The sequence below is a fragment of the Mauremys mutica genome, chromosome 13 (genome assembly GCF_020497125.1).
Source record: "Mauremys mutica isolate MM-2020 ecotype Southern chromosome 13, ASM2049712v1, whole genome shotgun sequence".
NCBI classification, from domain to species: Eukaryota; Metazoa; Chordata; order Testudines; family Geoemydidae; genus Mauremys; species Mauremys mutica.
Window position 1 is genome coordinate 2457606 of NC_059084.1, and position 26403 is coordinate 2484008.

General features: G+C 58.5%; 2 protein-coding genes across 2 annotated transcripts; both read left to right on the forward strand.

Annotated features, from left to right (window-relative positions):
- Window positions 1–6711: 6711 nt before the first annotated feature.
- Window positions 6712–15822, forward strand: LOC123347218 (interferon regulatory factor 4-like). Its single transcript, XM_044984607.1, has 8 exons — window positions 6712–7213; window positions 7623–7809; window positions 8574–8677; window positions 9094–9205; window positions 11622–11741; window positions 12914–13309; window positions 14034–14152; window positions 14936–15822. The coding sequence occupies exons 1-8, from the start codon at window positions 7040–7042 to the stop codon at window positions 15074–15076; spliced, it is 1353 nt and encodes a 450-aa protein (XP_044840542.1). The 5' UTR covers window positions 6712–7039; the 3' UTR covers window positions 15077–15822.
- A 3012-nt stretch (window positions 15823–18834) lies between these two features.
- FOXS1 (forkhead box S1) lies at window positions 18835–21184 on the forward strand. Its single transcript, XM_044984615.1, has one exon. It carries the CDS (start codon window positions 19176–19178, stop codon window positions 20751–20753), a length of 1578 nt encoding a protein of 525 aa, XP_044840550.1. The 5' UTR covers window positions 18835–19175; the 3' UTR covers window positions 20754–21184.
- The last annotated feature ends 5219 nt before the right edge of the window (window positions 21185–26403 follow it).

Sequence of the window (26403 nt, forward strand, 5' to 3'; positions counted from 1 at the left end):
CTTTCCATGGAATGCAGTGGTCTGAATTGCCCTTGTCGAGGAGAGAACAGTGTTCATGCCAGCTACCTGGATAAAGTGTTACCATGCTAGAGTCAAAAGCCATCCTTGCCCACCGCCCATACACATCGCTGTCACCTCCCTCTTAGCTGTCCTGCCTATTCCTCCTTTCTTGGAAATTGGCCGGGACACTGGCTCCTGGCCTGAGTCAAACTGAGATTTCTCTGCGTCACAGAGACCAGCCTGATGGAATTCCCCTCCGTAGTGAGTGCGGTAAGAAGAGTGATTTCCTGTGCTTCTCGAGTTCCCCCACCCAACCACCTCGAAACCAGTTCATGCAAGCGAAAGCTTCCCGGTGCACCGGGTGACACAGAGTGAGAACGCAGGCAGAAATTAACGGCACGGAGGCCCCTGCCTTCCGTCACTAGCGCAAGCTTTGCCTGCCAATGTTTCTCCTCTGTGACAGTGGATTGATCCTAACCAGGAGTTTCACCCTCCAGCCCCCTGAAATGCACATCTGCCAACTCCCTTGGGGGCAGCAGCAGGTTCTGCAGGGCAAAACATTCAGGCTCCAAAGTGGTGCCTTTATTCTGTCACTGCCCATGGTTCAGTGCCTGGGTGCTAGGTACATCCCAGCATAAAGCCAAGGCCCCTGCCCCAGGCAGCTTGCAATCGAGATACACAGTGCACAGAGATGTCAGACCGAGGAGGGAGGGATTCCACATTGTTACTATTTGCTTTTCCTAGTGGCCCATTTTTGTGAATCTTAGGGGTTTGACCCATCCCAGCCTGTGACACTTGCAGGGCAGTTGCCTCGTTGCCAGGCAAATCCGTCAAGAAATCCTTTGGTCTCAGCTCTGCCCACAGGTACACGCATCCAAGCCCACTGGCGATGTAGAGCCCAATTGCATTGAAATCAATGGAAAGCTCCCCTGGCCTTTGCTGAATAGAGGAGCTGGAGCAGGCCTGGGGGGGCGGGGGTACACCTGGATCTCAGTGAGATTGGGTGGATGTGCCAGATCAGGCCCATTGCATAAGGAGAGTGATCTCTCTGGCTCCGCAGTGTCCCGTGTACAATACCCACTCTGCTGGAACAGAGCAGAAACACTCCAGCTTGCCAGACAGGTTGCAAGGGCTCCAGAAACATATCCTGTGTGCCTGGGATCTGACCTAGGGCACACCTGCCTTGTAGGGCCACTGCAGGCATCCCCTGCCTCAGCTTTCCCCCCCCAGGCGGGGCCCTTCAGCCTTCCCCACGCAGGCTGGATTTCATGCCAGGACTCAGCCCTTCAGCCGAGTCACTGAAACTTAACTCCTTCCACGTAACAAGAGCCCAGGAAGCTCTTCCCCTGCTACCCAGCCTCCTGGGCTCCCGGGAAGTCTCTCTGTTCTGGGACAGAGTGCTGACTCCCAGGCTAAACTTGCTCCCTGGGCTTCCTGCCCCTCCATGAGTTCTCTGCCCTTCTGTGAGGCCCAGGAGTTCATCCTGCTGCCACCTGCCCCAGGAGGAGTCTCACTCCCTTAGGGGACGCAGCTAATGATGGCACAGGCAGGGCTGGTTGAACAGGTCCCCTGGCACTTGAAGATGTTTCACAGAGGCACTGAAGCCCACTGAAGTCTGGGGGCGAGGGGGTGTCCCTTGCTGGTCCGTCTGCACGGTCCATTGCAGAGAGGCTCCTTGTCCCTTGTCCACCCTGCACAGAGTCAGGCCCAGTACTGCTCCCCAGTTAAACAGCGTGGGGAGGCCCATTGCTAACCCAAGCACAATTAGCACCTGTAGCTCAGCACAGGGGCCCCGGAGAGCAGGCTGGGCAGGTCTCTATAGCACCCCCAAAGCCAGACAAACAGAGCCCTGGAGTCTATGGCACATGGGGACAGATGGGGGAACACAAGGGGGTCAGTCAGCCTGGACATGCCATGGCTTATTCATGTCAATGATTTCCATTGAAGTGAGGCCGTTGGGTTCAGGAGCCCCACACCTGCCCCCTCAGACCACCTCCCCCATGGCACCTCTCTGCTGGGCACCAACGGGATACAAACCTTTGGCCTCTCAGTTGCTGGTGATGACTAAAATGTGCCACCCTGAGGGCTGGAGCAGGGCTCCCTGGAGCAGCAGCATCGGCTCCCCGGTAAGGACAGAACAAACACCCCCAGGAAAACTACAGCCCCAGCCCCCAAAGGCCAAGGCTCTCTGGGCCCTGAGTCAGGGCAGTGGCCGCCCTGGCAGGCTCCTTCCAGCCTTTCCAACAAACAGAACCTGCGATTGAGCCTCTCACCTGCAGCCTCTCCAGGGAGAGTCCAGTCCTGGGGCGCGCCAGGTCTCCTGCCTTTGTTCCTGTCCAGTCCCCTTCACCTCTGAGGAAGCTCTTCCCCCGCTTCCATCCTGTTCCTGGTTGAATGCCACCAGCTGAAAGCTTTCTCACACCAAATGGCAAGTAACAGGTTCCAGGCCAGGCCCTGCTGGGAATTAACCCCTTGTTTACCTGCTCCAGCATGGGGTCGGTGCACCCTGTCCCTGGGCTGTGCCAAATGAGGCTGGTGGGGCTCTGACAGATTCTATGGGCCAAAGTGTCCACCTCACACAAAGCAGCACTAAGTGGCGATGCTGCTGCTCAAGGACAGAATGGGCAGCGAGTCTGACTGAGAATGGTGTGGGGCAGACAGACATCCTTGGCCCAGGGTTGAGAGACACTGGCAGGGCAGCATGGGGGAGCTTGTCCTGCTCTGGCCCACGCTCTCTCTGTTCTATGGATACAAGATTTTTACCCCAGCTGCTAATCTGGCATTTTTCACCATCAGCCACCTCACTACAGAACAGACCAGCCCTGGTGGGAGGAAAGACCTGGATGTGAGACGGAGAAGAGCAGAGATTTGCATGAAAGCTGTCAGGCAGCGTGTGCTCCATAGACACAAAGCCCCCTCTGAGCAGATCACCAAACAGCAGACCACCTCGTGGTTAGAATGCAGAGGGGGGTGCATAGTGGTGGCTGCCCAGGAAAATGATTTGCAACCAATATCATTGCAGAGACCTGGAGCCCATGTTTATTGCTCTCGTTGAAGTCACCCGCACCCCCAGCATGAGGGGGTTTGCTGGCAAAAGCAGGGCAAGGAGAAGAACATGAAATTAAGACTAGGCCTGGCCAAAATATTTTCATTAAAAGTTTTTGGTTGAAAAATCCCTTTTTTCCCAAACATTTTTACCGAAATCACTTTCAAAATTGTTATTAACGTTCTTCATTTACAGGAAGCCTCCGTTTCTTATTAAAAACCAGGCTTTGGTCACCATATTTTCTTTAAATGATTTTAATAAAAATATTGGTTAAATTTTTGGCCAAAAATGTGGCACGCAAGTTGACAAAACACAGAACAGAGAGGCACCAGATACAACTTAGAAATGTTTCACAACATTGTTTTCCCTTTTTTGGGCTAGGTTTAGTCAATGCATTAACATATCCTTACCAGCAGGTCCCTGCATTGATTCCCAGCAGCTTTGTTTTCACTGCCAAGAGAGGTGTGTTTGCATATCCAGAGAGCTAACTTGGGATAGTTCTCTCAGGGTAAAACCCTAGAGGAGACAAGACTGAAGGTTTGTCTCCACTGCAAAAAAAAGGTGTGTGTTTTAACTTGGGTCAGTGAACTCATCTTAAAGCAGCAGTGAATAAGACATGGCAGCAACTCAGCTTTAAAGTGGGGTTAGCCGTTTGCAGGCTCCCCTGCAGGCTTCACCCTGAGTTAAGAGGTGAGTTGCTGTGTCTTCACTGCTGTTTTAACCCAGGGTTAGCTAACTCGCTAGCTAACCCATGTTCAGAACACACCTTTCCTTGCAGTGAAGACGTACTCCAAGTAGTTTCAGCCTCAGTGCAGCTAGCTGAGATTAATCCCAGGTGGGGGGATAGGCCTGAGATTGATAGTTGTGACATTTCTGGAGGTTGCCCCAGGTGTCCATGGCAACTTACTACCACCTGCTTACGTGGGACAAAGCCCTGTCTGTGCCCACCAGGGCAAACTCCCCCCGGCCACTGGCGACACAGGCGCTCTGCTCTGGGCTCCGGGTTAGTTCATTATACTTTATTACACTTGCTCAGTCCCTTACTGTGGTCACACCCATCCGTGGAAGCAGTGCTCCCCAGTTCACCGGTTTCACCTGCGTTCAACACTCTCCTTAGGGCAAACTCTTAAACAGGTTTATAGTAAAACCAAACTGAAGTTTATTTAACAGAGCTTGAAATAGAGATTCAACTGAAAGCAAACATAACGACTTGGAAACATGAGGTTACGGGGCAAGAACAACATAAACTGCAATCTGTAGCCATTACTTCATAACAAGTTACCTTCCTGTCTGACAAGGTATTTCTCACCTCGCAGCTCTGTTCTGGTTCCAAAAGCTAGGAAACAATTTTCATGAGACAGCCCCAGCTGGCAGAGCCACTCCTCTGTAACTGAAACCACCTGGGGCATTTCCTGTGCTCTTACACAATCACAAGCTATTGTCTCTTAGCCCAGGTAGCCCCCTCCTGTGAGAACTCTCCTGGGGTTCATTTGTCTTTGTAACTCCTCCAGCCTGCATCTTGCTGAGACAGTAAATACAGGAAAAAGAATAGGAGTATTTGTGGCACCGTGCCACAAGGACTCCTATTCTTTTTGCAGATACAGACTAACACGGCTACTACTCTGAAACCAGTAAATACAGGCTGTCTCCACGGGTGCTCCCTGTTCCCATGTTGATTGGGTCAGCTCTCAGCCTCCCACTCGTTGCATTCCCAGCGGATTTGGAACATAATACTCTGTGTTCTGTGGCTCTCAAACTGTTTCCCGTGCAAACCTCTTGCAATGCCCAGGACTTAGCTTTCAGCAGAGACCCCACATGACTGCCTTGGGGTGAAAATATTTAGAAGAAGGTTGGACATGGGGCAATAAACCCACCTGGGCATGGCTGGGTCACACTAGCTACAGCGAGCTAAAAACTACAGGGCTTTCTCGCTGTGCAATGCTCTGCTTCTGGCAGTGAAGACACAGCCAATGCCATACGCTGGCCCGGCCCAGCACTGGCATCTTCCAGCTCCTGGACGTATTTCCATTACCAACACATTAGTAATGGGCAAACAGGCCTGACCTTTGGAAGTTGTCCATGCCCATGGCTCAGCAGGAGGCTCCTTCCATTAGTATCCAGTTACTAGCTGGAAATGGCTCTATGACTCATTTCAGCCAATGACCAGCTATAGCCCCAAACGCACCCATCTCTCGGTAACTTGAGGGATGGCTCAATGGTTTGAGCATTGGCCTGCTAAACCCAGGGTTGTGAGTTCAATGCTTAAGGGGGGCCACTTAGGGATCTGGGGCAAAAATTGGTCCTGCCAGTGAAGGCAGGGGCTGGACTTGATGACCTTTCAAGGTCCCTTCCAGTTCTAGGAGATTGGTATATCTCCTATTATTAAGGTCACCTTTTTATTTATCGATTTTGCTCCATTGTTTCCCATTATAAAACCCCAGTTACAGCCTCAGGCCGGGGAGGAGCAAGACAACCTGGAAGATGCCAGGGCTGAACGGTTCCTTTCCAGCACTGCACTGTGGTCAGTAAGCGGCTGGTGACTGACACAGGGCCAAATCCAGCTGCATTTTCCTTATTGCATAGAACATGAAACAATGAAAATGTTGATTGTTCGCTGGAGAAGCCCAGTAATAACCCAGCAGCTCTGGCTTCCAGCCACAGCAAGGAGTTGTGGGAAAAACAGGGAAGCCTGGATCCAGGCAACAACCAGGTCTGGGTCCAGGTTTCCATATGGTTGCCATGCAATGTCCTCCCACCTGTTCTTAAAGACCCACAGCTAGCAGGCAACCAATGTTTGGTAGCCCCTGGAGAGACTGCTACACTGCCAGGCTCTACTCGGGCTGGTGGACCGGGTTAGAACAAAGTAAAACTATTTCCCCATGTTTATTCCCCCCGCCCAACACACACACACTGTTCCTCACAACTTCTTGTCAACTGCTGCAAATGGGCCATTTTCATTACCACTACAAAAAGTTTTTTTTTCTCTCCTGCTGGTAATAGGTCACCTTAACTGATCACTCTGGTTAGAGTGTGTATGGTAACACCCATTGTTTCATGTTCTCTGTGTGTATATATCTCTTCCTACTGTATTTTCCACTGCATGCATCTGATGAAGTGGGCTGCAGCCCACGAGAGCTTATGCTGAAATAAACGTGTTAGTCTCTAAGGTGCCACAAGCCCTCCTGTTTTTGGGGGGTTAGAACAGGCTCTTCCTCAAGAGCTGTCACAAGCTGTGACCTCCCCTGCACAGCCAGTGCTGTTCTACCCACCTCCCAACCCCCTGAGCTCTACAGCGGGGCAGGAAGCAGTCACTGAGCCCTGCCCTGGTCCCATCCACACAGGTAGCACCGAGCTAACATCGTGGGGCACCAGAACCTAGGCCCTGACCCAGCGGTCACCGTCTGGCTAGTCCCAGCCCCAGGCCACCTGGGGGAGAACAATCCCCATCCCACTCCCCTGGCGAACGGGGGGTCCCTGTTCCATGGTCCCGGGAAAGGGGGGTGCTCCTTGACCCATGTTACTTGGGGATAGGGGGGTCCAGCCCCTTATCCCCTGCTCCTGAGGCTCCAGTTCTTACACAACACTGAAAGCAGCGGCCGCAGGAAAGAGAAAGTGAAATCGTCCTTGCGCTGCTCTTTCACTTTCGTCCTGCCTGCTCCAGCACCTTCTCCGGGGACACAGACTGTGCCTGCCCCCCGTGGGCGCTTCACCCCGCGCCCGCCTGGCTGCGCTCCTCGGCCCGCTCCCGCGGGGATCGGCCAGCGCGCAGGGCAGGGCCTGGGGAGCCAGCCGCGCAGCGCGGCGCAGCGCAGCCCTCGGGCCGCCCGCCGGCAGAGGCCGGGCGATCGCGGGGAGAGCCGGGCTCGGCGCTGAAGGTTCCAGGCCGGGCGCTTGGGGGTCCCGCGGAGAGCCCCGTGCGCAGCGCAGCGCACTGGCGGGGCGGGGCGCGGGGCGCCGGGGCTAGGCAGGGTCCGGCTGGCCAGGGCAGCGCACATGGCGGAGACCGGGAACCACATGCGGCTCAAGGAATGGCTCATCGCCCAGATCGACAGCGGCAGGTACCCGGGGCTGCGCTGGGAGAACCGCGAGAAAACCATCTTCCGCATCCCCTGGAAACACGCCGCCAAGCAGGACTATCGGCAGCAGCAGGACGCGGCGCTCTTCAAGGTACCGGGCGGGCACGTGGGGCGGCGGGCAGGAGCCGAGCGGAGCAGGTCCCCGGGGAAAGAGATCGGAGCTGCCGCCAGCCTCTGGGGCGCGGGATAATCGCAGCGCCCAGCGCCTGCTCCAGTCCAGCACCTCCCTTCTCTGCCTCTCCCATCGCCCTCCCCCCGGCCCCGGTTCTCTGCCACCTCCCCAGCTCTCACACCAGTCTCCTGCCATCCACCCCCTGGTCTGCGCCACCCGCAGCCCCCCAGACTGGCACTGGTGCCCGTCTCTCCAGGGCTGTTCCTGGCAGCAGGCACCTGCTAAGCTGCCACCTGCCTGGTTCTTCAAGAGGCTTGGTGGGGTGGCACCTCATGTGGCTGCAGGGCGAAGTGCTGGGCAGCCTTTGCCCGTTTCCTTGCCATTGCAGGCCTGGGCTGTCTACAAAGGGAAATACCAGGAAGGAACAAAGGCAGACCCCTCCACCTGGAAAACCCGCCTCCGGTGCGCCTTGAACAAAAGCACCGATTTTCAGGAGGTCCCCGAAAGAAGCCAGCTGGACATCTCCGAGCCGTACAAAGTGTACCAGATCCTGTCGGATGGAGCCAGAGACCCCGGTATGGCGTCCTTGGGACCTCGGTAGGGAGGTTGCCTCTTCCAACTTGAGATGGAGCCACAGTTTCTTGTTCCTTTATGGGAAGCATTTCCTACCCCTCCTATTTCACAAACAGGGCCCAACCCAGAGTCACTTTTCCCTAGGCTGGTTCCTTCCCAATCACCCTCCTCTGCCGGGATCCAGTCTGCGCTGGGTAAATTCGTTCGTTTGCAGAGAGCACCCAGGTCTGGGCCTGAGGGAGGAGAGCAGTTAAATGCCAAATGGGACATTCTTCTCCCCAGCTCCATCCGGGAGCTAGGCAGGGCAGTGCCCGTGCTGGGGCATTGCCATGTTCAGAAGGAAATAACCCCCAGCTACAAACCCTCCCTACCACCGGGGTGGGGCATTGGCAGAGGAAATGTGTCCTGATTCTACAGCAGGGCTCTTCCAGCCACTCAGCATCCCCTGGAGCCGGCTTTGGGAAGATGGAGCATGTCCAGGTTATGAGGAGCACGCCCATAGCTCAGCAATGCCAAGCACTTAGCAGGCAGAATACATTCACATTGCAGGAAACTTCGTCCCTCAGCTTTTCGGGGTTTATTCGAGGTTGCTGGGAGCTGGGGAAGTGCTCGGTTTGATTTCCTTATGCAACTGTGGAGCCACACTTTTCAGTGAAAGGAAGGGCATGAAGTCGTTCTTCTGCGCAGAGATCCCGGGGAGGGCGAGTATTCTCACAACAGCTCTATTGCTGTCAGGCGAGTAACAGATCTGATGTTATCTCTGCAGAGAAGGAAGGCAGCCTGGAGTCCCCTCCCCCAGAAGAACAGCAGGCGAGCCAGCCCCCAGCCCCCGGGGACCCGGAGAGAGGAGTTAACTGCGGGCCAGACAAGGTGCGAGTGGGTTGAGGTTATCATCTGCACTGACTTTTCTCTTGTCCAGTTCTCTTTCCTCCTTTTGTCTTCCCCACAGAGAACATGGGTTCCAGGTTTGATAACAAGTCTTGGTATTTTACGAGTGTCCCACGCAGATTTCTGGCTCCTTTCATTTCATGATACTTTGTACCTGTCTAGTGCCCTTTATCCAAGGATCTCAAAGAGCTTTACAAACATCTAGCTGAGACCTTGCAGCCCTGCTTCGAGGTAGGCAAGGACTGTCCTCATTTTACACATGGGAAACTGAGGCACGGACAGCAGGAAAGTGATTTGTCCAGAGAGCCTGGAATAGAACTCAGGTCACCTGGTTCCCAGGTCTTTGCTTGACTCCTCCCTTCGTCCTGTTCTCATGGGTTCTGTTCTCTTCCTCCCAGGCTAGCGTGTCCTCGGGTTTGGAAGAGGATGGGAAGAAGGATCTGATGGAGACCTCCCAGACTTCTCCAGTCCCTCTGGTCTCCCACTTACCAAGTCATCCGGCAGACTGGGGTAAGGAAGGGGGCTTGTCCATTCCCAGCCTCTCATCTCCTTGCCAGTACCCACGACAGCGGTTGCTAAAGATGTTCGTTTTGATTTATTTAAGATTAGTTTCACTCATTTCTTATTCACTCCCCTCACTGCTTCTGACCAGGGATGGTCCCGAGCCTTAAAGTCTGGGTCCAAACTCCCCCAGGGATTGAGCTGGCTTCTGATACCCTCTAGTTCCCCGATGGTTACAGGAATCCCCTACTCTTTTTCAGAGTTCCCTTTAATTGAGTGAGTTCTGTCACTATGCGACATGGGCGCAGACCAGAACCAGTGATCCAAATACCCCTGCACTTTGGATCCGGATCTGAAACCATAGTCGCTCTGCCCATCTCTGGTAACTATATTCCAGCCAGGAAGCTAGCTACACTAACAGATAATGCCCCAACTCAGAGCTAAATTAGTTCACTTTACTCAGTGCTTCTTGTCAGCAGCCTGCGAAAGAAACATACCCTCGGTCGGTCCCTGCACTGACTCGGGTTTTAGTTACCCAGTGGTTCTCAACCTTTCTAGACTCCTGTAGCCCGTTCAGGAGGCTGATTTGTCTTGCACACCCCCAAGTTTCACCTCGCTTAAAACTACTTCCTTACAAGATCAGACATAAACTACAAAAGGACACAGTGCACTAATACTGAAAAAGTGCTGACTTTCTCCCTGTGACCATAGAATTATAAAATAAATCAATTGGAATATAAATACTGTACTTCCATTTCAGTCATTCTTGAGCCTGTTTTTCACTTGTGAGCCTTGTCTGAAGCCCAAGCCCCACCACGGGGGGCTGAAGCATGTCACTTAGCTTCACTGGCCCCCCCCCCCCGCGCTGTGAGGCCCCAGGCAATTGCTCTGCTTGCTATCTCCTCGTGCTGGCCCTGCACTTCTGACCCCTGGATGAGAACCACTGAGTTACAGCACGTGCTGGTAGCACTGTGCCAAAGCCCCGGCCTAGGGCTGTGGTGCACAATTTCGGCCGTGTATGCAGGGCACAGCTCATTGACATACGCTGCCTAGGACATGGCTGCTCTGCAGTGAAGAGCATCGGAGTTACCATAAATTAGGTAGCATGTTGGTCAGAACCTGGGAACCTGCTTTGATCATTTTACTTCCAGGGGCTTTTAAGAGTTTCCTGAGCAGCGAGCAAAGGGCTGTCAGCCTGGCTGGGTTTCCGGCTCCCGATTCAGAGCAGCTGTGGGAGTGTGTCTAATGAGTAGAGCTCGAGAACACAGGCAGGACTCCTGGGTTCTGTTCCCAGCCCTGCCACTAACTCACGCTTTGACGTTGGCCAAGTTACTTAGTCACCCCTAGGTGCCTCATTCCACTCCTCCGTATAACGAGTGCAACAGGACTTCGCGCCGGGGTGCTCAGGGCCCCGATCCAGCCCTGTTTGACAAGTGCTTTGAGCTGTGTGGATGAAAGGCACAATATTTTCTGTTGTTAGTGTCACGGAGTATGGGGGAGTCAGGGTCCTGCACCCCTCTTCCTGGGATTCACAGTGACTCTCAGCCAGCCAGTAAAACAGAAGGTGTATTGGACAATAGGAATGCAGTCTACAGCAGAGCTTGTAGGCACAACCAGGACCCCTCAGTCTGGTCCTTCTGGGGTTCAGGGAGCTTAGATCCCAGCTTGGGATTCCCTGCGCTGCACCCCCCAGCCCCAAACCGAAACTGACCCAACCCTCTCCAGCCGGCTCCCTGCCTTTGTCCAGCTTCCCGGGCAAAAGTGTTGACTTTCCTTCCCCCCTGCCTAGCTCAGGTTACAGGCTCAGGTCCTGTCCATCACCTAAAGTCCTCCCCTGCTCTCCCATCCCCCATGCAGACAGTCCCTACTCCATCACAGTTAGTCTCTGTCAGCTGCCTGTGGGAGCCATATAATGAACCTGTTGGCTGCTGCCAGAAATGTCAGGTGCACGCAGACAGAGCAGCCCCATGCTCCGTAGATCTTGGGAACATACGTGGCTGAGGAAAGGATAGCAGGGGTGGGAGAGGAAGAACAGGGAGAGAGTTACAGGCGAGGGCATTTGTTGCCCAGGTGTCTAATAGACAGAACATCTAAACTCCAGGCACAAATCCTGCTCACCCTCTTCCAGCCAGACACACTTTGTTCTGTGGGGCTGCATGGGTGGGAGAGAGAAGAGATTTGCCATGAATCTGTGGGAACATGGGCCATTCTGAGCCCTGCTCTGCTGCTTCCCAGATGGCTTTTCCTGCAGGGCAAACAGACTGCCAGAGAGGAGCTCGCCAGCTCACGGCCCTTGGGAAAAGCCTGGGCACCCAATAACAAGTGCTGTCTCAGGAGAAACTCCCCCTCTCTCCCGAGGCAAAGAGGGCATTAGACTGACTGAAAGTGGATAACTTTGCAAGCTCGGTTTCTGCTTTCTTCCTAGGGTATCAGGTGAAAGGGGTTTTCTGTGGCTGGAGCCCAACACACGCTCGCTTTCTGCAGAGCCCACAGCTGGGTGATCCCAGCTCCAATCACGTCCCCACTGCAGACATCAACAACTCAGGTAGAGGAATGGAAGGGGGCCAGCCTGGGATCTCCCCCCTCTGCTGCACAGGGGACGGAGGCAGAGGGGGAGACCCTGGCCCTATTGAAATCATTGACTTCAGTGAGGCCAGAATTTCACCCACCACTGGGATTCCGGGGCTCGGGGTCTCCAGACCGTCGGGAACTGAAGTGCCCTCCTGCAGTTTGGGTGCTGAGCTTGTGCTGGGCTCTGCCAGTGGGATCCCAGTCCTGGCTGGAGAGACGCACACACACCGAGCAGGGCCCCTGCATGGCCATGGGATCAAGGGGTGACCCCTGGCTTTCTGTCCCTTCTGAGGCTCATTCAGTGTTTTCAGTTAAGCGTGTGCACATAGGGGAATTAGGGGTTTGCCCTTCCCCCAACACACACACCGAGCTGCAAGTGAGCAGCAGCTCGCAACCCTGGGGCTGCTCTAACTTACCAGATGGTCCCTGCAGCAGCCCAGAATCGGGAAGGGGTGTAAATCCCGCCCTGGCTGGCTTTGCCTTCGTGTGGGGGCGGGGGTTCTGATCCAGGGCAAGCTGGGCCCGGCTGGGTTTCCCCTCACAGCCCCAGGTGCTCGCCGTTCCAGCTAACGGTGCCTAAGCTCCGGGGCCTGGCCCACGACAGGAGCGCCTGGCCCCAGCACTGACATGCCTCCTCCCCTCCACAACGCCTCCTGGCCTAACTCTAGGCAGCCGGCCGGCAGGTGCCCCGCTGCACCCTCCACTGCTGCAAGCTCCCCGCCGGAGCAACACCCAGCTCGGGTGGGGGCCGGGCCCCAGCCTGCACTGTGGTTCAGGGCAGCACCGAGCGCATGGCCTGGCTCCTGGTAGCACAGCACACGGTGACCGCGCCCCGCCGGCGGCTGGGGAGGTTCGCTGCTGAGGCAGCACGGAGCAGGGGGTGTTACCTGGCGCTCTAGCGCCCTGCAGCACTGGGCTGCCTTCCAGCCGCCTCCGTTCCTCCAGGTGGCTCCCTGGGAGGCGGCTCGGCTCTGTCTGAGCCGGGGAGCTGAGCCCAGGGCCATCAGTGGCCGAGGGACCCGTTCAGTGCCCTGGCTGGGACTGAGCATCAGTGACCCAGATACCCCCACCGGCCCCCACTTTCATCCACTGTCCCTGGGAGCTTCCCCACTTCCTGACCCCTCTTCCCTCCCCTGCCCCCCCCAGACTGCTGGCTGCACGTCCGCCTCTACTACCGCGACGTGCTGGTGAAGGAGTTCACCACCCGCACCGCCGAGGGCTGCCGCATCACCTACCGCCTGGTGCCGGCTGACAACGAGCGGCTCTACGGCCCGTCCTCCATGGAGCAGATCCAGTTCCCCTCCCCCCGCCTGCTGACCGGCGACAGCAGGATGGCAGGCGTGACGGGCGTCTTGGAACGGCTTCTTCCCCACCTGGACCGGGGCGTCCTCCTGTGGGTGGCCCCCGAAGGCGTCTTCATGAAGCGGCAGTGCCAGGGCAGGGTGTACTGGAACGGGCCCATGGCGCCGCACAACGACCGACCCAACAAGCTGGAGAGAGAGAAAACCTACAAGCTCCTGGACACCCAGCAGTTCCTGCAGCGTATGTGGCGATTCAGTGTGCCCAGGGGCATGGCAGTGACATGCTTGGGGAGGCTGGGAGACCTGGGCAAAGGACATGGGGAGGAGAGGAGCACACAGCCCATCTCGTCCTGCCCTACCCACTGGGGACTTGCTCTTTGCCTCAGGGACCAGGGCCTGGGAGGCGCTTGTGCTCTAGTACGCTACAGAATAGGGCAGAATATGGGACTGAACTGGCTGGAATGTCTGTGCCCTGCTAGCCTGTGCTGGGTTGAATCAGAGCCGCTCAGCTGTGTGTTATATGCCCTGTACTGCCAGCAGCGATTCTCCTTGGGCTCCAGTGCTAAGAGCCTGTGTTTTAGGAGTAGGAGTTAGCTTTGGGACGGGATGAACCAGTACGACCCACGGGTTTCTTCCCGCTGAGACCCCCATTTGGGAGCTGGAAGGAGCTCGCTGGCTCTACTGCCCAGGGAGAGGACTAGCATGAGTCCCACCCCTGCTGCTACCTCCCTCCCTACCTCCCTCCCTCTAAGAGATCCAGGCCTTCCCCATGAGGCCTGTGCATGGCCCAGTGAAATCTCCGTGCCCAAGACCCAGTGACCCTGCAGGGTCCTCCCCCGGTGCAGACCCTTTGGACTGTCGTGTCTCCATCAGCCCCTGGGGCAGGGTCTGTCCAGCCCCCGGGCGTGTGTGTCAGTCTCTCAGGAGCGCTCCAAGTCACGGCTGGAAATGCTTGTGGGTTTCAGAACTACGGAGCTACCTGAGTCGTGGGGAGCCCGCGCCCCAGTATCAGATCCGCCTGTGCTTCGGAGAGGAGTATCCCCCCACCCCAAGCCAGAACTTTCAGAAGCTCATCATGGCCCACGTGAGTATCGGGGGCAGGCAGAGGGGGTTCTGCTGGGCTTGGCCGGCTGTTTGTCCAGGGTCTGTCACGTGGCCCCTGTGAACTTTGGGGTGGGGCACAAGCACTGACTTTTGTTTTATCCTGCTCCGCCCTGAGGCCCCGCCCTTGCTCCGCCTCTTCCTGCCCTTGCTCCGCCCCTCCCAGGTCTCCCCCCAACCACCACTAGCTCCTCTCCACCCCTCCCCCAGGCACCACCTGCCCGCCGCTCACTGATCAGCAACCAGCCCTGGGGCCACGGAGCCACTGTGGCTGGTGGCTGCTGAGCACCCTCTATTTTTTTCCATGGTACTTGAGCCCCGGAGCACCCACGGGGTTGGCGCCTCTGTGGGGGAGGAACGTGGGCTGCCAGTTCTCCTCTCCTTCAGGCTCCCTCTCCCTTTCCCTCTCGCCAAGTCTTTACTACCCAAGTCTCTGCGACTGTCTCCCATCGCCCTGAGCTGTGGGTTGTAAATCGTGCTCCTGAGCCCTGGCACAAAGCAGGGCACAGCAGCGGGCGCCTGGCAGCTCTGACACATGCTGCTGCAGGAGAGGAAGCCGGAGGCTTCGTAGGTCCCAGCCCACCCTGTGCTGGGCACGCAGGAGCGCACGGAGTCAGCTTGCCAGGTCGGCGTGTGCCGTAAAGAGGCAGCCAGTGAGTGCCGGGGAGCGAGGGAGGTGACCGGGGTGAGCTGTAAGGCAGAGCATGGCCCTGCCCACGCACAGTCTGTCTGCCTGCAATGACCCGGCCGCTCTCTTGCATTGCAGGTTGAGCCAGTGTTTGCACGAGAACTCTTCCTTCATGCCCAGCGCATGGGGCCGCTGGCACAGCGTGACTCCTCCCAGCCATACGCCACTGATGCTTCCAGCCACATCACCCAGATCCTGAAGCAGCTGTGCCAGCCCTGAGCTGCTGGTAGAGGAAGATGGAGCCAGCAAGGTGCCTCGACCCCACTCACCCTCGAGCTTGTGTAGCATGGAAAAGATGGTGCCCTCCTTGCACACACCCCACTAGCCCTGTCTCTGGAGGCCCTGTAACCCGGGAGCAGCATGCCGCTGCACATAACGACTAGAGCCCTGGAATCGGCCCTGTAGATCTATTTGCATTAGCCCCTCTCTGGGGGGAGCATGCGCTTTATCCGCAGCTCAGGCATGGGGACTTCATCCCAGACTAACCCGTGGCAGGATAGCTGGGACATGGCTCTACTGGAGTACGACACGGGAGCTGGGACATGGCGGGTTATGTTGATACAGAAGAAGTGTTGATTTTTGTACCCTGGCTGCTGTGATTTTATTTCTCTGGCTGCAGCAGGGTGATGGTTAGTTCTGTGACCCTGGGAACCTGCCCTTCCGTAATGGCTGTGAATAAAAACGCTGGTTCAGGAGCACAGAGCTCAGGGCAGGGCAGTGGGTTCAGGGCAGCTGATGAAAATAAAGTAAAACAGAGACAGTAAAAGTTACGTCCATTCCCCCACCCTGGAGCGGTAGCTCCAAACTTTGCCATCTGAATCTAGTGCCCAGCAGCCCCACGGGGCAGGTGCATTCAGCCCAGAGCAGCTGCCCTGGAATTCCCTGCTGAGGGTGCCGGCTGCTCGGGAGAGCGACTTCCCCGCAGCGGCTTTGCGGCCCGCAGGGGCCATCTAGCGGAGAGCAGGCAGGAGCGGCGTTAGCTCAGGATCTGAGGAGAGGTTAAAGCGAGGGCTCATTCCCCAGGTGATCACGGGCCTGGCTCTCCCAGCTGGGAGATGAGTGCGCTACCTTGGCCTGCCTCTGCCAGGCTCCCGCGATCGATGCTGGCGTGGCCTAGGGCTGCTCTCCTCCACCTGGGGACATGGCCTGAAGAAACTTTCTGAGGTGCCCAGTGCCCAGCTCCTGGGATGGCCCCAGCCTCTGTGGTGAGAGGCTGGCGAGGGCTCATGGATTGGGCCTGGGAGCCGTGAATTCCTGATGTCTAACCCCAGCCCTGGCAGTGACTGTGTGTCACGTCCCAGCTCCCTGCCTCAGTTTCCCCCTATGTAACAAGGGGCTATTACTGCCTCCCTGATCACTGGGCTGATTGGACGCCCTTTGCTGAGTGCTTTGGAAACAGGTGCAGGATCATTACTGGCTGAGCCTGCTGCAGGGACTCCTCCCCCCAGGAAAGGACACAGGCATGTCAGAGCCCCTGCTGCAAGCCCAAGGGCAGCGCCAGAGGAGCCAGCCCCCTCCTCCCCCGCCAGTGTATTTCAGCTTTGCTCTTGGCTTGGCCAAGGAGGCACAGAGCGGGGACTAGCTGGGAGGGGGCTCTTTGCTGGGCCAGGCTGGGCGTGCCGGCTCCAGCCCCAGTACAGCATAGGCAGCACGCTTGGCTTCGCCTCAGCAGACGCCTGTTGGCTTGCAGCAGCCAGCATGTGAATTTGAGAGCAGAGGTTCGCAAAGAAGGGTCCACACCCCTCCCCTGCACGGCCTTGGGGAGACTTTCTGGGGCAGGTGGTGTGGGGTGAGGAGCAGCTCGCAGGGGAGCACCCCTTCCACCTCCTGCCTTGGGTAAGCAGCACTCACCCCCTCTGCGGTGAGAGCGCCCCCTCCTGTTTCCATCAACTTCAACCCTGGGGAAGCCTGCAGGCGCCTGGCTCTGCCCTGTCCTTTCCCAGGGGAGCGAAGGCGCCTTGGCCCAGGCCCTGCCGTACAACTTGGAGGCAGAGCAGCGGCTTGCTGAGCTCGTTGCATTCCAGCCCAAGTCTCAACACGCTGCCTGTGGGGCAGCCCTCCTTCCTGTCCTGCACGCTGGCCTCCCTCTCCATCCTGGCTCCCACTCACCTTCCCTTCAGCTCACCCGGCCACGCGTCACCTGCTGTCCCACGCACGGGGCCTCCGCATGCCTTCCCTCCAACCTCTCCGTCCTGCTACTGCTTGTTCTCCAGCCTACCCACAAGGCACTGCACTCGTTCCCCGGTCCCTTCTCCTTTGGCTGCCCGGGCACCAGCCGCACAGTGGTGGGGTCAGCTGGGCACCAGATGAGACCTGGCCCAACAGCAGGGAAATGCTGGAAAAGTCAGGAGTCCGTGTCCGCAAGAGCTAGCCCGAGATTCACTGCGTGGGAGAGGCTGTCACTGACGCCCTCCACGGGACTCCCAGAGGTGGGCGCAGCTGGGCTTGCAGGGCTGAGCCTGTCAGAGGGTGGGAGGCCCCAGATGCTGCCCCATAGGTAGAGCCTCATGGTGAGCACAGGACAGCGAGGAGACCCCGTGGAGAGTAAACCAGGGAAAACGAGACGCATACACCTCAGGAAACAGCTGGGTGAGCAACAGAGAGAGAAAACCCCACTGCACCAGGGTGCCCAGTGCCAGCCGGGAGCATCCCCGGTGCAGACACCCTGCTGTTAAATCTCCAGCGCTCCCTGCAAAGGGGGTCTCTGGGCAGTGGGCAAGCTCCCCTGAAGGGCTCCAAAGCCAGGGCATGGGCTACCGGACAGGAGAACCAGCCTGCCCCGGGAACAGTACCTGGCACAGAGCGAGGCGGGGACTGGCTGCAGAGAGCAGCCACTCAGGCTAGTGAGGCAGGAGGGAGCCAGGCCCCAGAAGCAGGGGCTGGGAGGCAGCGTGGCCTAGTGGCTTGAGCACAACTGAGTCCCAGTCTAGGGGCGAATCCTGGCTCTGCCACTGGCCTGCTGGGTTCCCTTGGGCAAATCACTGCAGTGCCCAGTGCCTCAGTTTCCCCACTCCATCGGTAAAATGGGGATAATGCTACTTGTCAAGTCTACCTAGGGACGGGCTCAGTGTTACTGTTATTAACATCCCAAGTCTCCGCTAGAGGGAGCCAGGAGCCTAGAGGAGTTTATTCTGCCAGGACAAACTAGCTCCCCCTTACCCAGGGTGCCAGTGACCCCAGCAGCCCTGTGCACGGTGACATGCTGCCCTTCCCCTCACCTGCATCCCCCCCTACTCTGCCTTGCCTTGACGCTCGGGTGCCACCTCCGAGGCACAGAAAACCAGGCCACTGGCCATGCCCCCTCACACCCAACCTGACCGTCCCCCCCCCCACCAGCGCTTCTCCAGAAGCCTGACCCCGCTGCCCACAAGTCTGCCCCCCTCACCCCCACTGGAAGCCCCACCCCTGGGCAATGGGTCTGCCCTACCCCGAGCCAGTTCCCAGCCAGTGGACCTGGGTGTGCCCCCCGCTGCAATGCACGTGGTCAGCTGCCAAGTTACCTCTGTGTGTAACAAAAAGCCTGGCATGCCACGTCCCCCGACTGGCCCATGGGCACAGAAAAACAGGCCAGGCTGGTCAAAAGCCAGCCCGTGACTGCCAGCTCTGCACCCCTCCCTTCTCCCCCTAGGGATCCCCTAAAAAGCCCAAAGTCTCCCCACACCATTCTCTTCCCTTCCCCAGGCTCCCTTGCCGGGGCGGGGGTCAGGCAGGGGGCACTGAACATTAAACATTCGATAACAAAGCCAGTGCACAGAGCTGGGGAGAGCGATGGTGAGCAGATGCCCAGGAGATCTGAGACCCCCCAAAGAGATGGGGTGAGGGGTGTGAAAAGCCCTAAGATCCCTCAAAAGAGGGCGCGTGAGTGAGGATGAGAGACCGGGATGCCCAGCGAGAACGCGGGCACAAAACCCAGGCTGCCTTGCCCCAGGGCTCCCCCGAGGACAGAAAGCCTGGTACTGAGCTTCCACCCCCCTTGCTTCCCACCCACTCTGTCTGGGAACAGCAATGCTGCGTGCCCTGGATTGACCAGCAGCCTGGTTGTGTTTCCTCCCCAGCAGCCTGGCTCAGGAACCTCTGAGAATGAACAGGAGACGGATTATCAGCGCCTGCTGCCCCTCGCTCCACCCTAGGCGGCCCCCACAACGCTCCGGGCGAGAGGAGGGACTTTCCGCCTCCTTTCGCCTTTTTCAGAGGCGGGAGGCTGGGCTGCAGCAGAGTTTTAACCGAGTTGGAACAAGGTTTCCACAGGAGTCAGAGCTGGGAGTTCGCAGCGGCCAGCTGCTCCAGACGGGACGGGAGGGATCCCTGCCCGGGAAGGATGCAATTGGAGTATCCCATCCCTGCCTCCTCTCTGCGCATCCTGCCTCCCATCTGCGACCAAGGAGGCTGCGGCAACCTGGGGATGGTGCTAGCCCCATGCCCCAACTCAGAGCCACCCCAGAGCAGTGGGCCGAGTGCTGGCAGCGGGGCCCCCTCCCAGATGGCTGAGGCCACCAAACCCCCCTACAGCTACATCGCCCTCATCACCATGGCCATCCAGAGCACCCCGGAGAAGAGGATCACCCTGAGCGGCATCTACCGGTACATCATGGGCCGCTTCACCTTCTACCGGGACAACAAGCAGGGCTGGCAGAACAGCATCCGCCACAACCTCTCGCTCAATGAGTGCTTCGTCAAGGTGCCCCGGGACGACAAGAAACCTGGCAAGGGCAACTACTGGACCCTGGACCCCGACTGCTACAACATGTTCGAGAACGGCAGCTTCCTGCGCCGCCGGCGCCGCTTCACCAGGAAGCGCGGCCTGCGGGACGCGCCGGAGGGCGAGGCGGAGGGGGCGCGGAAGAAACAGCCCAAGTACCGGGCCCGGCAGCACCCCCAGCCCTTGGCCCTCTTGGCCGAGGGGATCAAGACAGAGAGCAGCTACCCCTCGCCGGCTCCCGCCAGCCAGCTGCTCAGCTCGTGCGGGGGACGGACAGGAGCGGGACAGGCACTGACCTTGGAAGGCCAAGTGGGTACCAAGGAGTGTGGCCAGGGCAGCAAGGAACCCAGCATCCATTGCCCAGAGCAGCCAGGCCAGGCCAGCCTGCTGGCCCCTAGGAAGTACCTGCAGAAACCCAGACAGGCGTGTCTGTACCCTCTGGAGGGGCCGGAGCCCAAACCCCAGCTCTTTGAGAAGCAGCCCTGCTACCCAGGCCTCGAGGGGCGCCTGCCGGAGACCCAGGGGCAAGACCCCCCCCGGCTGAAGGAGACTGTCTTTGGGGGGCTTCAGCCCCCCATCCAGATAGCTCAGCCCCCGTATACTGCCCCGGGGGAGCGAGTGACCCAACAGCACCCCCAGCTGACCAGGGACATCAAGGAACCGCCTCAAGCCACACCAGCCCCGACCGTGCCTCCCGACAGCGAACTGGAGGGTAAGGAGTCTGCAGCGTGCACCATGGGGCTGTCCCAGCCGTTCAGCCAGGTGGCCCCCGTGTTCCCAGCCCTGCTGGGGCCCAGCAAGCCCTCGCTGCCCTGCAGCCGGCAGCCCTCGCCAGCCTGCTTCCCCTCCTTCGAAGGCGACGGCTATATCAAGCCGACACTGCCCGTCTTCAGCTCCTTCGGCTGCTCGGGCTCTGACAGCTTGAGCGGGAACTACCAGTGCCGGGTGCAGGCGCTGAGCTTCTGCATGAACGAGAGGGCATGCAACTCGGCCCTGGAGCACCTCCTGACAGCGTCACCAAGCGCAGCTCCCGTGACCCCCATCCAGCCGCCCCCCTTCAGACCTGCCGTCCAGCTGCAGGGGGAGCAGAAGGAGTCGTGGGCTGGGAGCCCGTTCTCCCTGCCAGGAGGGAATGGTTACCAGCTGGGACTCCCCCACTGTCTCTACAGGACACCTGGCATGTTCTTCTTTGAGTGACAGGCCCTGCCCAGGCCAGACTGTGCCCTCACAGCCTCTCTTGCTGCCCACCGCTGTGCCAGGACACCCCTGGCCATTCCACCTGCCCTTCGGAGAGCTGACTCCAAGGAAGCGACTCGCCATGTAAGTTATTCTCTCCTGCTGCTTCCTGCCCAGTGGTGACTGCCTGGTGGAGCTAAGAGGGACCCGGGCTCCGAGGGGAAATCGCTTTGGGTACCGTACCACCCGCTGCCAGCGTCCTTTTGCCATGGCTGTTATCCCACCAAACTAGACCCCTGCGTGGGAGCCAGGGGCTGAATGGAACTGTGTCCTGGCTAGTGGAATAAAACGCATCCCCCAGCTGCGTCTCGCCTCGGTGTCTCTGCCTCGGGGCCCTGGGAGCATCGTGCAAAGGGCAGGTGGGACTGAAGAGGTGGGGGGCAGTGGGGAGAAGGTCACTTACACCTCTTGGCCTCACGGGTGTTCTCCACTCGGCCCTGCGGGAGCATGGCCCACCCACGCTGCGCCCGTGTTCAGGCGGGCAGCGGGGACCCAGCCCCCGGGGCTTTACTGTCCTCTCTAACGCAGAGTGCTCAAGGGACCCACGTGGTTTGTATTGTAAGAAGGTTTCTGCCATTCGCTCGGGGCAGACCTGCCACAGGCACACGGGCCTCGGGCGGTTGTTCCTTAGAGGGAGAAGTCGAACAGGCAGTGCAGGCTCCTGGGTGAAATCTGAGGCTATGAGCTGCTGAATTCAAAGCCCAGCTCGCCACTGACGAGTCTGGGCCTGTCGCTAAGGCCAGATTTTCCACAGTGACTAGTACTGTTGAGACGCTGTAAAAAGGCCGATTTTCAGAGGGTGGCGGGTGCTCGGCAGCTCCAGGAAACCAGGCTCCTGCGAGGTGGCTCCAGCTGGGCACCCAGCGATGACAGGCTGCAAACTCAACGGGCGCCTTTGGAAACGTGCCTGCCCATCTCGGCGTGGCTGAGACCCTGCTGTAAAACAGGGAGGCGCCACGTGCATCCCGGGGACCTGCGAGGCCCAGCGCCGTGGCCATGCCCGTCCCAGACTCCGGCAGCGTGGGCTGGGGTTTGTGAGGCACTCGCTGGCAGGGGGGCAGAAAGGGTGTCCTAACAATGAGTTGGAATCAAATAATGAACTAAGCCATGAGGGGCTGAGCTCGCTGCATCCACCCACCTGGCAGTGCCCCTTATGGCAACGACACTTCCTGGGGCAGCATGCGGCTTCCTCTGCGCCCGGGGGGTCGGGGGCAGGAATCCTACTTCCTTTAGCTGGTTCCACTTTCAGTGGGCAGGTGCCACGTTGGGCCCCCCCTCCTGGGCAGGGCTGCTGGGAGGGGCCATGCCCACCCCATTCCCTGGTGGAGTTCGCTCAACCTGTCTCCAAAACTGCCCCTGTGAATGCGCATCCTGATCTCCCTGTGTCAGGACACAGGGGTGGGGTGGAGGGAGCGAGAGGTCCCAGCATGCCGGTGCCCTGAGCCTGCTAGGGAAGGCTGGGGGGCAGGGCTGGGACTTGGGAGACCCTGGTGCAGCTGGCTGGTCTGCTGCACATTGCCTGTGCTTCAGGCTCAGCCGTTCCCCTGCTATACGCTGGAGGTCAGAGCCGTGCCCTGCCCCACGGAGAGGGTGTGTGCTGAGGCGGGCAAGGTGGGTGCCTGAGGTAGAACCCACCTGAGCCTCATCTTCCGCCGCGGGAGCTGTGTATGTTAATCGTGTCCCTGCCGCAGGCCTGAGCACAGTTCAGTCCCCTCTATGCCAGCGGGCCCGATGTGCGATGAAGCTGTGTCAACATGCTGGGAATGGGGCGTTTCTGTACCACAGCCTGAGGCCAGAGCAACAGCCAGCTGTGAGCGGCAGGAACCCTGCCAGGTCACGGGGCCCGCAGCATGCAGGGTTAATTGAACTCCAGAGCCTCCAGGTAGCAGGAGGAGTAGGTCCCTTGGCAGGGGCTGGGCTGGGCTGGGCTGGGGGTTGTGTCATGTTTGTAGCCCCCACGGGCAGGGAGAGCGTGCAGAAACCACATCCGAGATGTAGACTACCTTGCTAGGCTCTTTGCATCCCTCGCGGAAAGGCCCAGACCTAACCCGAGGCTAGGCGTTCAACAGGATGCGGTGAGGGACAGCCCCGGAGCAGCCCCTGGCACGGCTCAGGGCAGAGAGGAAAGCAGCAGCAGGAGTAGGGGAAAGTGAATGTGGGTTTGCAGAATTCTTCCAGCTTTACTCATCCAGGACATTGCTGGTGAGGTCACCCAGGTCTGACTCAGTGCTCACTGTGACACTCCACAGGAGAGGTGCTGGATGGACGTGTGGGGCAGGGCTTCGCTTGCCTGGCCCTGGGCAGCAGGACAATATTTGTGCCGGGCTGAAGGTTGCAAGTAGCAGGGCAGGAGCTGGGCTGGGATACGGCGTCTGAGGGTTTCTGTAGGGAGGCCGAGGCCTAATACACGAGTCGCCAGCTGAGTCGGAGAAAAAGGAAGTTGTTCTGGCCGCATCTGTAGCTAAACTCTGGGGGGCAAGGGAGCCCCCAGTCACTTGAGAAATGTTTGCCAGGCTAATCCCCTCCCTCTCCTCCCACCGAGGGTGTACAGCACCCCACCCCTCCCCAGTCTGTGCCTCCCTGGAGCGGCTGGCTGTCCCTGCTGGGGGTGTGAGCAGGTCCCAGCCGAGCTCGCTGCCCAGTCACCAGTATCTGGGCTGATGTCTCAGCAGCGCCAACACCCCCCTGGGTGCAGCATGGCCCCTCGCACCGGCCCTTTCCAAGAGTCTGCCTGGCTTTTCTTCGAGCACTGTCCCAACGCCCCACGTCAGATGGGCCCAGAGCAGCTCCCAGCCACACGTGGAGGGCGGGAGTCCGGGGGCCCCGGGCTGAGACGCTGGTCCGTCTCCTCACCTGCCAAACAGGGAAATGCTGAAACTGCTGAGCTCCTGGCCATGAACCAGGAGAGGGGGCTGGAATTACCCAGTGGACAGAGGGGATCGGGTTGCCAGAGCCACCACCACTGCCACCCCACAGGCATCGGCCGCGAAAGAACAGCCCAAGGGCCTTTCGGGGCATCCTCTAACGCTCCTGGGCCTGAATGAAAACAGGGCTAGTCGTTCTGGCCTCCCCCGGCAGGGCCACGTGGCAAAGCCAAGCACTGGCTGAGTCCCCTTCTGCGCCTCCGAGGCAGATGGCAGAACAAGTCCTTCCTCCTTCACTGCGGTGTGGAAAGGAAGGCTCCAGAAATCCAGCATGCTGCTGCGAGAAACACCATGCCAGGGCCACCCCAGCCTGCGGCCGCAGCCCTCAGGAAATGCCAGGCGAACGCAGTACCGCCTGCAAGGGTGAGCCTGCTTTTCTAGTCTGAGGCGAGGCAAAGCCCCAGGCAAGGGCCCAGCTGCTGGGAGCAGGTATCTTGCATTTGCCCCAACCCCAGGCATTCATAACCCAGGAGCCAGGCCCAACAACATGAGAGGTTCTCTTACAAATCAGGAGATTTTATACAACAGCACATTGTGGGGTCTTTGCCTTCTAGGGTTTGTGCCTTGAGGGGCTACATTTTAAAGCTTTTCTCCGCAAGCATGAGGGCTAGAAATTTACTCTTTTAAAACAAAAGTTGAGAGTCTCTTGTCATAACCTGACTCCAGGAGCTGGGGCTTTAAGAAAAAACACAGATTATTGCAAGACTGTCAATAAAATGATGAGCATTGGCACCGCTGGTGAGTGTCCTGTGTCCTCCTCAGTAGTCACCATGTATGTGTTTGAATCGGTGTCTAACCAGGCACAAGGCGTGTCCACATGGCGGGTTACTGCGTGGCACCCCAGGGCGTGACTGCAGCGAACTAGCTTGCCGCACCGCCAGGTGTGGACAGAGCTACAATGCAGCGAAAGTCCCAGCGTGTGCTTTTTCAGCATGGGCCACACAGGACGTTACTGCCTGGCATGTTGCTGTGATGTACATTCACACCCTGCCTTGCTGCGCAGGAACTTGCCGTGCGGACAAGCCTACAGACTCTGCTCAGCACCTGAGAAATGAGCCTCTTTGTCCCAGGCCACAGCCACAGCCCATCCAGAGCCTTCCTCAGAGGCCAGCGAACCCCCAGAACCTCACCTAATAATGCCAGGATGCGAAATGTCAGGCAGTGACCCCCTCATGTCCCGAAGCCTGTCAGCCTCGCTAGTGTGTCCGCACAGACCCGCCCCTCGAACTAGCTGGCGGCGCACGCCCGAGGAGGGTGTATCAGCAGCTTTGAAAAACCATCAGATGTACCTGCCGAGGCCAAGACAGTTTTCACTGACCTTTCCCACAATCACCAACGATAATTAAACCATTCAGTGGTGTTGCCTCATCCATAAAGTGGCTGAATAGAACCTTGACCAGCTGCGTTATAAGCCTGTCTGAACAGCATAGCCCTGGCCGAAGCTAGGCCTGCAGTCTAGGGAGTCTCCCCCACCCCAAGCGTTTGCCTTGACAATATCTTCTAGCAGGGAGCTCCACCGGTTAGATGCAGAACACAGCATCAGTGCCTCTTCCCCAGTCTGTTTGGGGCTTTTGGAGACAGGCCGGACAGGCAGACACACAGGGCTGGCAAGCCCAAGGAGCCTTATTTTCCAAGCCTCAGACTGAAGAGAGAAACGTCAGCTCCCCTGTTTTCCTAAATCCAGAAATGTCAGAGCCTGTGGCCTCCCTAAATGCCCCCTGGCCATACATGGGGCAGGGCAGAGGTTTATGGCACCTGAGACAAGGGAAGGGCAGAGAGAGGCAGGGTCGGAAGAGAAGGGCAGAGAGACAGCGTGGTGAACCGAGGGGGGACAGACGAGGGGGGAGCTCTGAGGAGAGCAAAGCGAAGGAGCGTGAGGGGGGAGGAGACCCAACACTGAACGAGCCCATGTATGGGGCTCGAGCCTGCAGGCCTGGTGCCCCTGGCGCACCCGTTCAGCAGACAGCCCCACAGGCTGCCTGAATAGGGTGAGCCGTCACCTTTCCCTCACGGGGCGCCGAACGTCCCACGTCTGGGCAGGAGGCACTGGGTTCTGTCCCCCAGCGATGCCCGTGGCCAGCGCTGTCAGGCTGGGACTCTGCGCGGGTTGGGACTTTGTCCCATGGGTTAAACACTGGGGAAGCGTGTGTGAGTTTGGGCTTGGGGCTCCCTACAAACCCACTTCACCCTCCATTTGTCCACACACACCTGCCCTGCCGCTCCTCGCCCAGTCTGCAAACGGAACGGAACCAGAGGAAACAAGCCAAGCTCCAAGGGCCGCTGGGCCTATCCTGGCGTGTCTGTGTTTCGCCCCAGCTCCTCCGGAAAGCCACGAGGCAGGGCCCGGCTGGGTGAGGGGCCCAGCCAGGTGACAGGCCCCAGCTGTTCCTCAGTTTCTCAGCAAGAAGAGCCGAAGCCAGAGAGAACATGCACTCGGCTTAGTGGGGGAGGGAAGGGGCTGGCGTCACGCAGAGTCCAAATACATTTCCAGCTGCGTCACCCCCCATGAACAAGCCCAGCCAACCCCCAGATCCTGGCTGTGCCCAGGGACAGAGGGGGCGCGAGTCATCATCCAAGGAGCAGGATGGGACTTGGGTCCAGGTTTTATATTCTCCATTTTATTTTTTTCCCAGTGAAAAACAGTATTTCGGGCCATAGATCACGTTGGCGTCTGAAAAGCTGTCTGT

Coding starts and splice junctions, on each gene's coding strand:
- LOC123347218 (XM_044984607.1), top strand. CDS start 7,040: ATGGCGGAGACCGGGAACCACATGCGGCTCAAGGAATGGCTCATCGCC. Junction 8,678..9,093: donor TTAACTGCGGGCCAGACAAG/GTGCGAGTGGGT, acceptor TCTTCCTCCCAG/GCTAGCGTGTCCTCGGGTTT. Junction 11,742..12,913: donor TGCAGACATCAACAACTCAG/GTAGAGGAATGG, acceptor TGCCCCCCCCAG/ACTGCTGGCTGCACGTCCGC.
- FOXS1 (XM_044984615.1), top strand. CDS start 19,176: ATGCAATTGGAGTATCCCATCCCTGCCTCCTCTCTGCGCATCCTGCCT.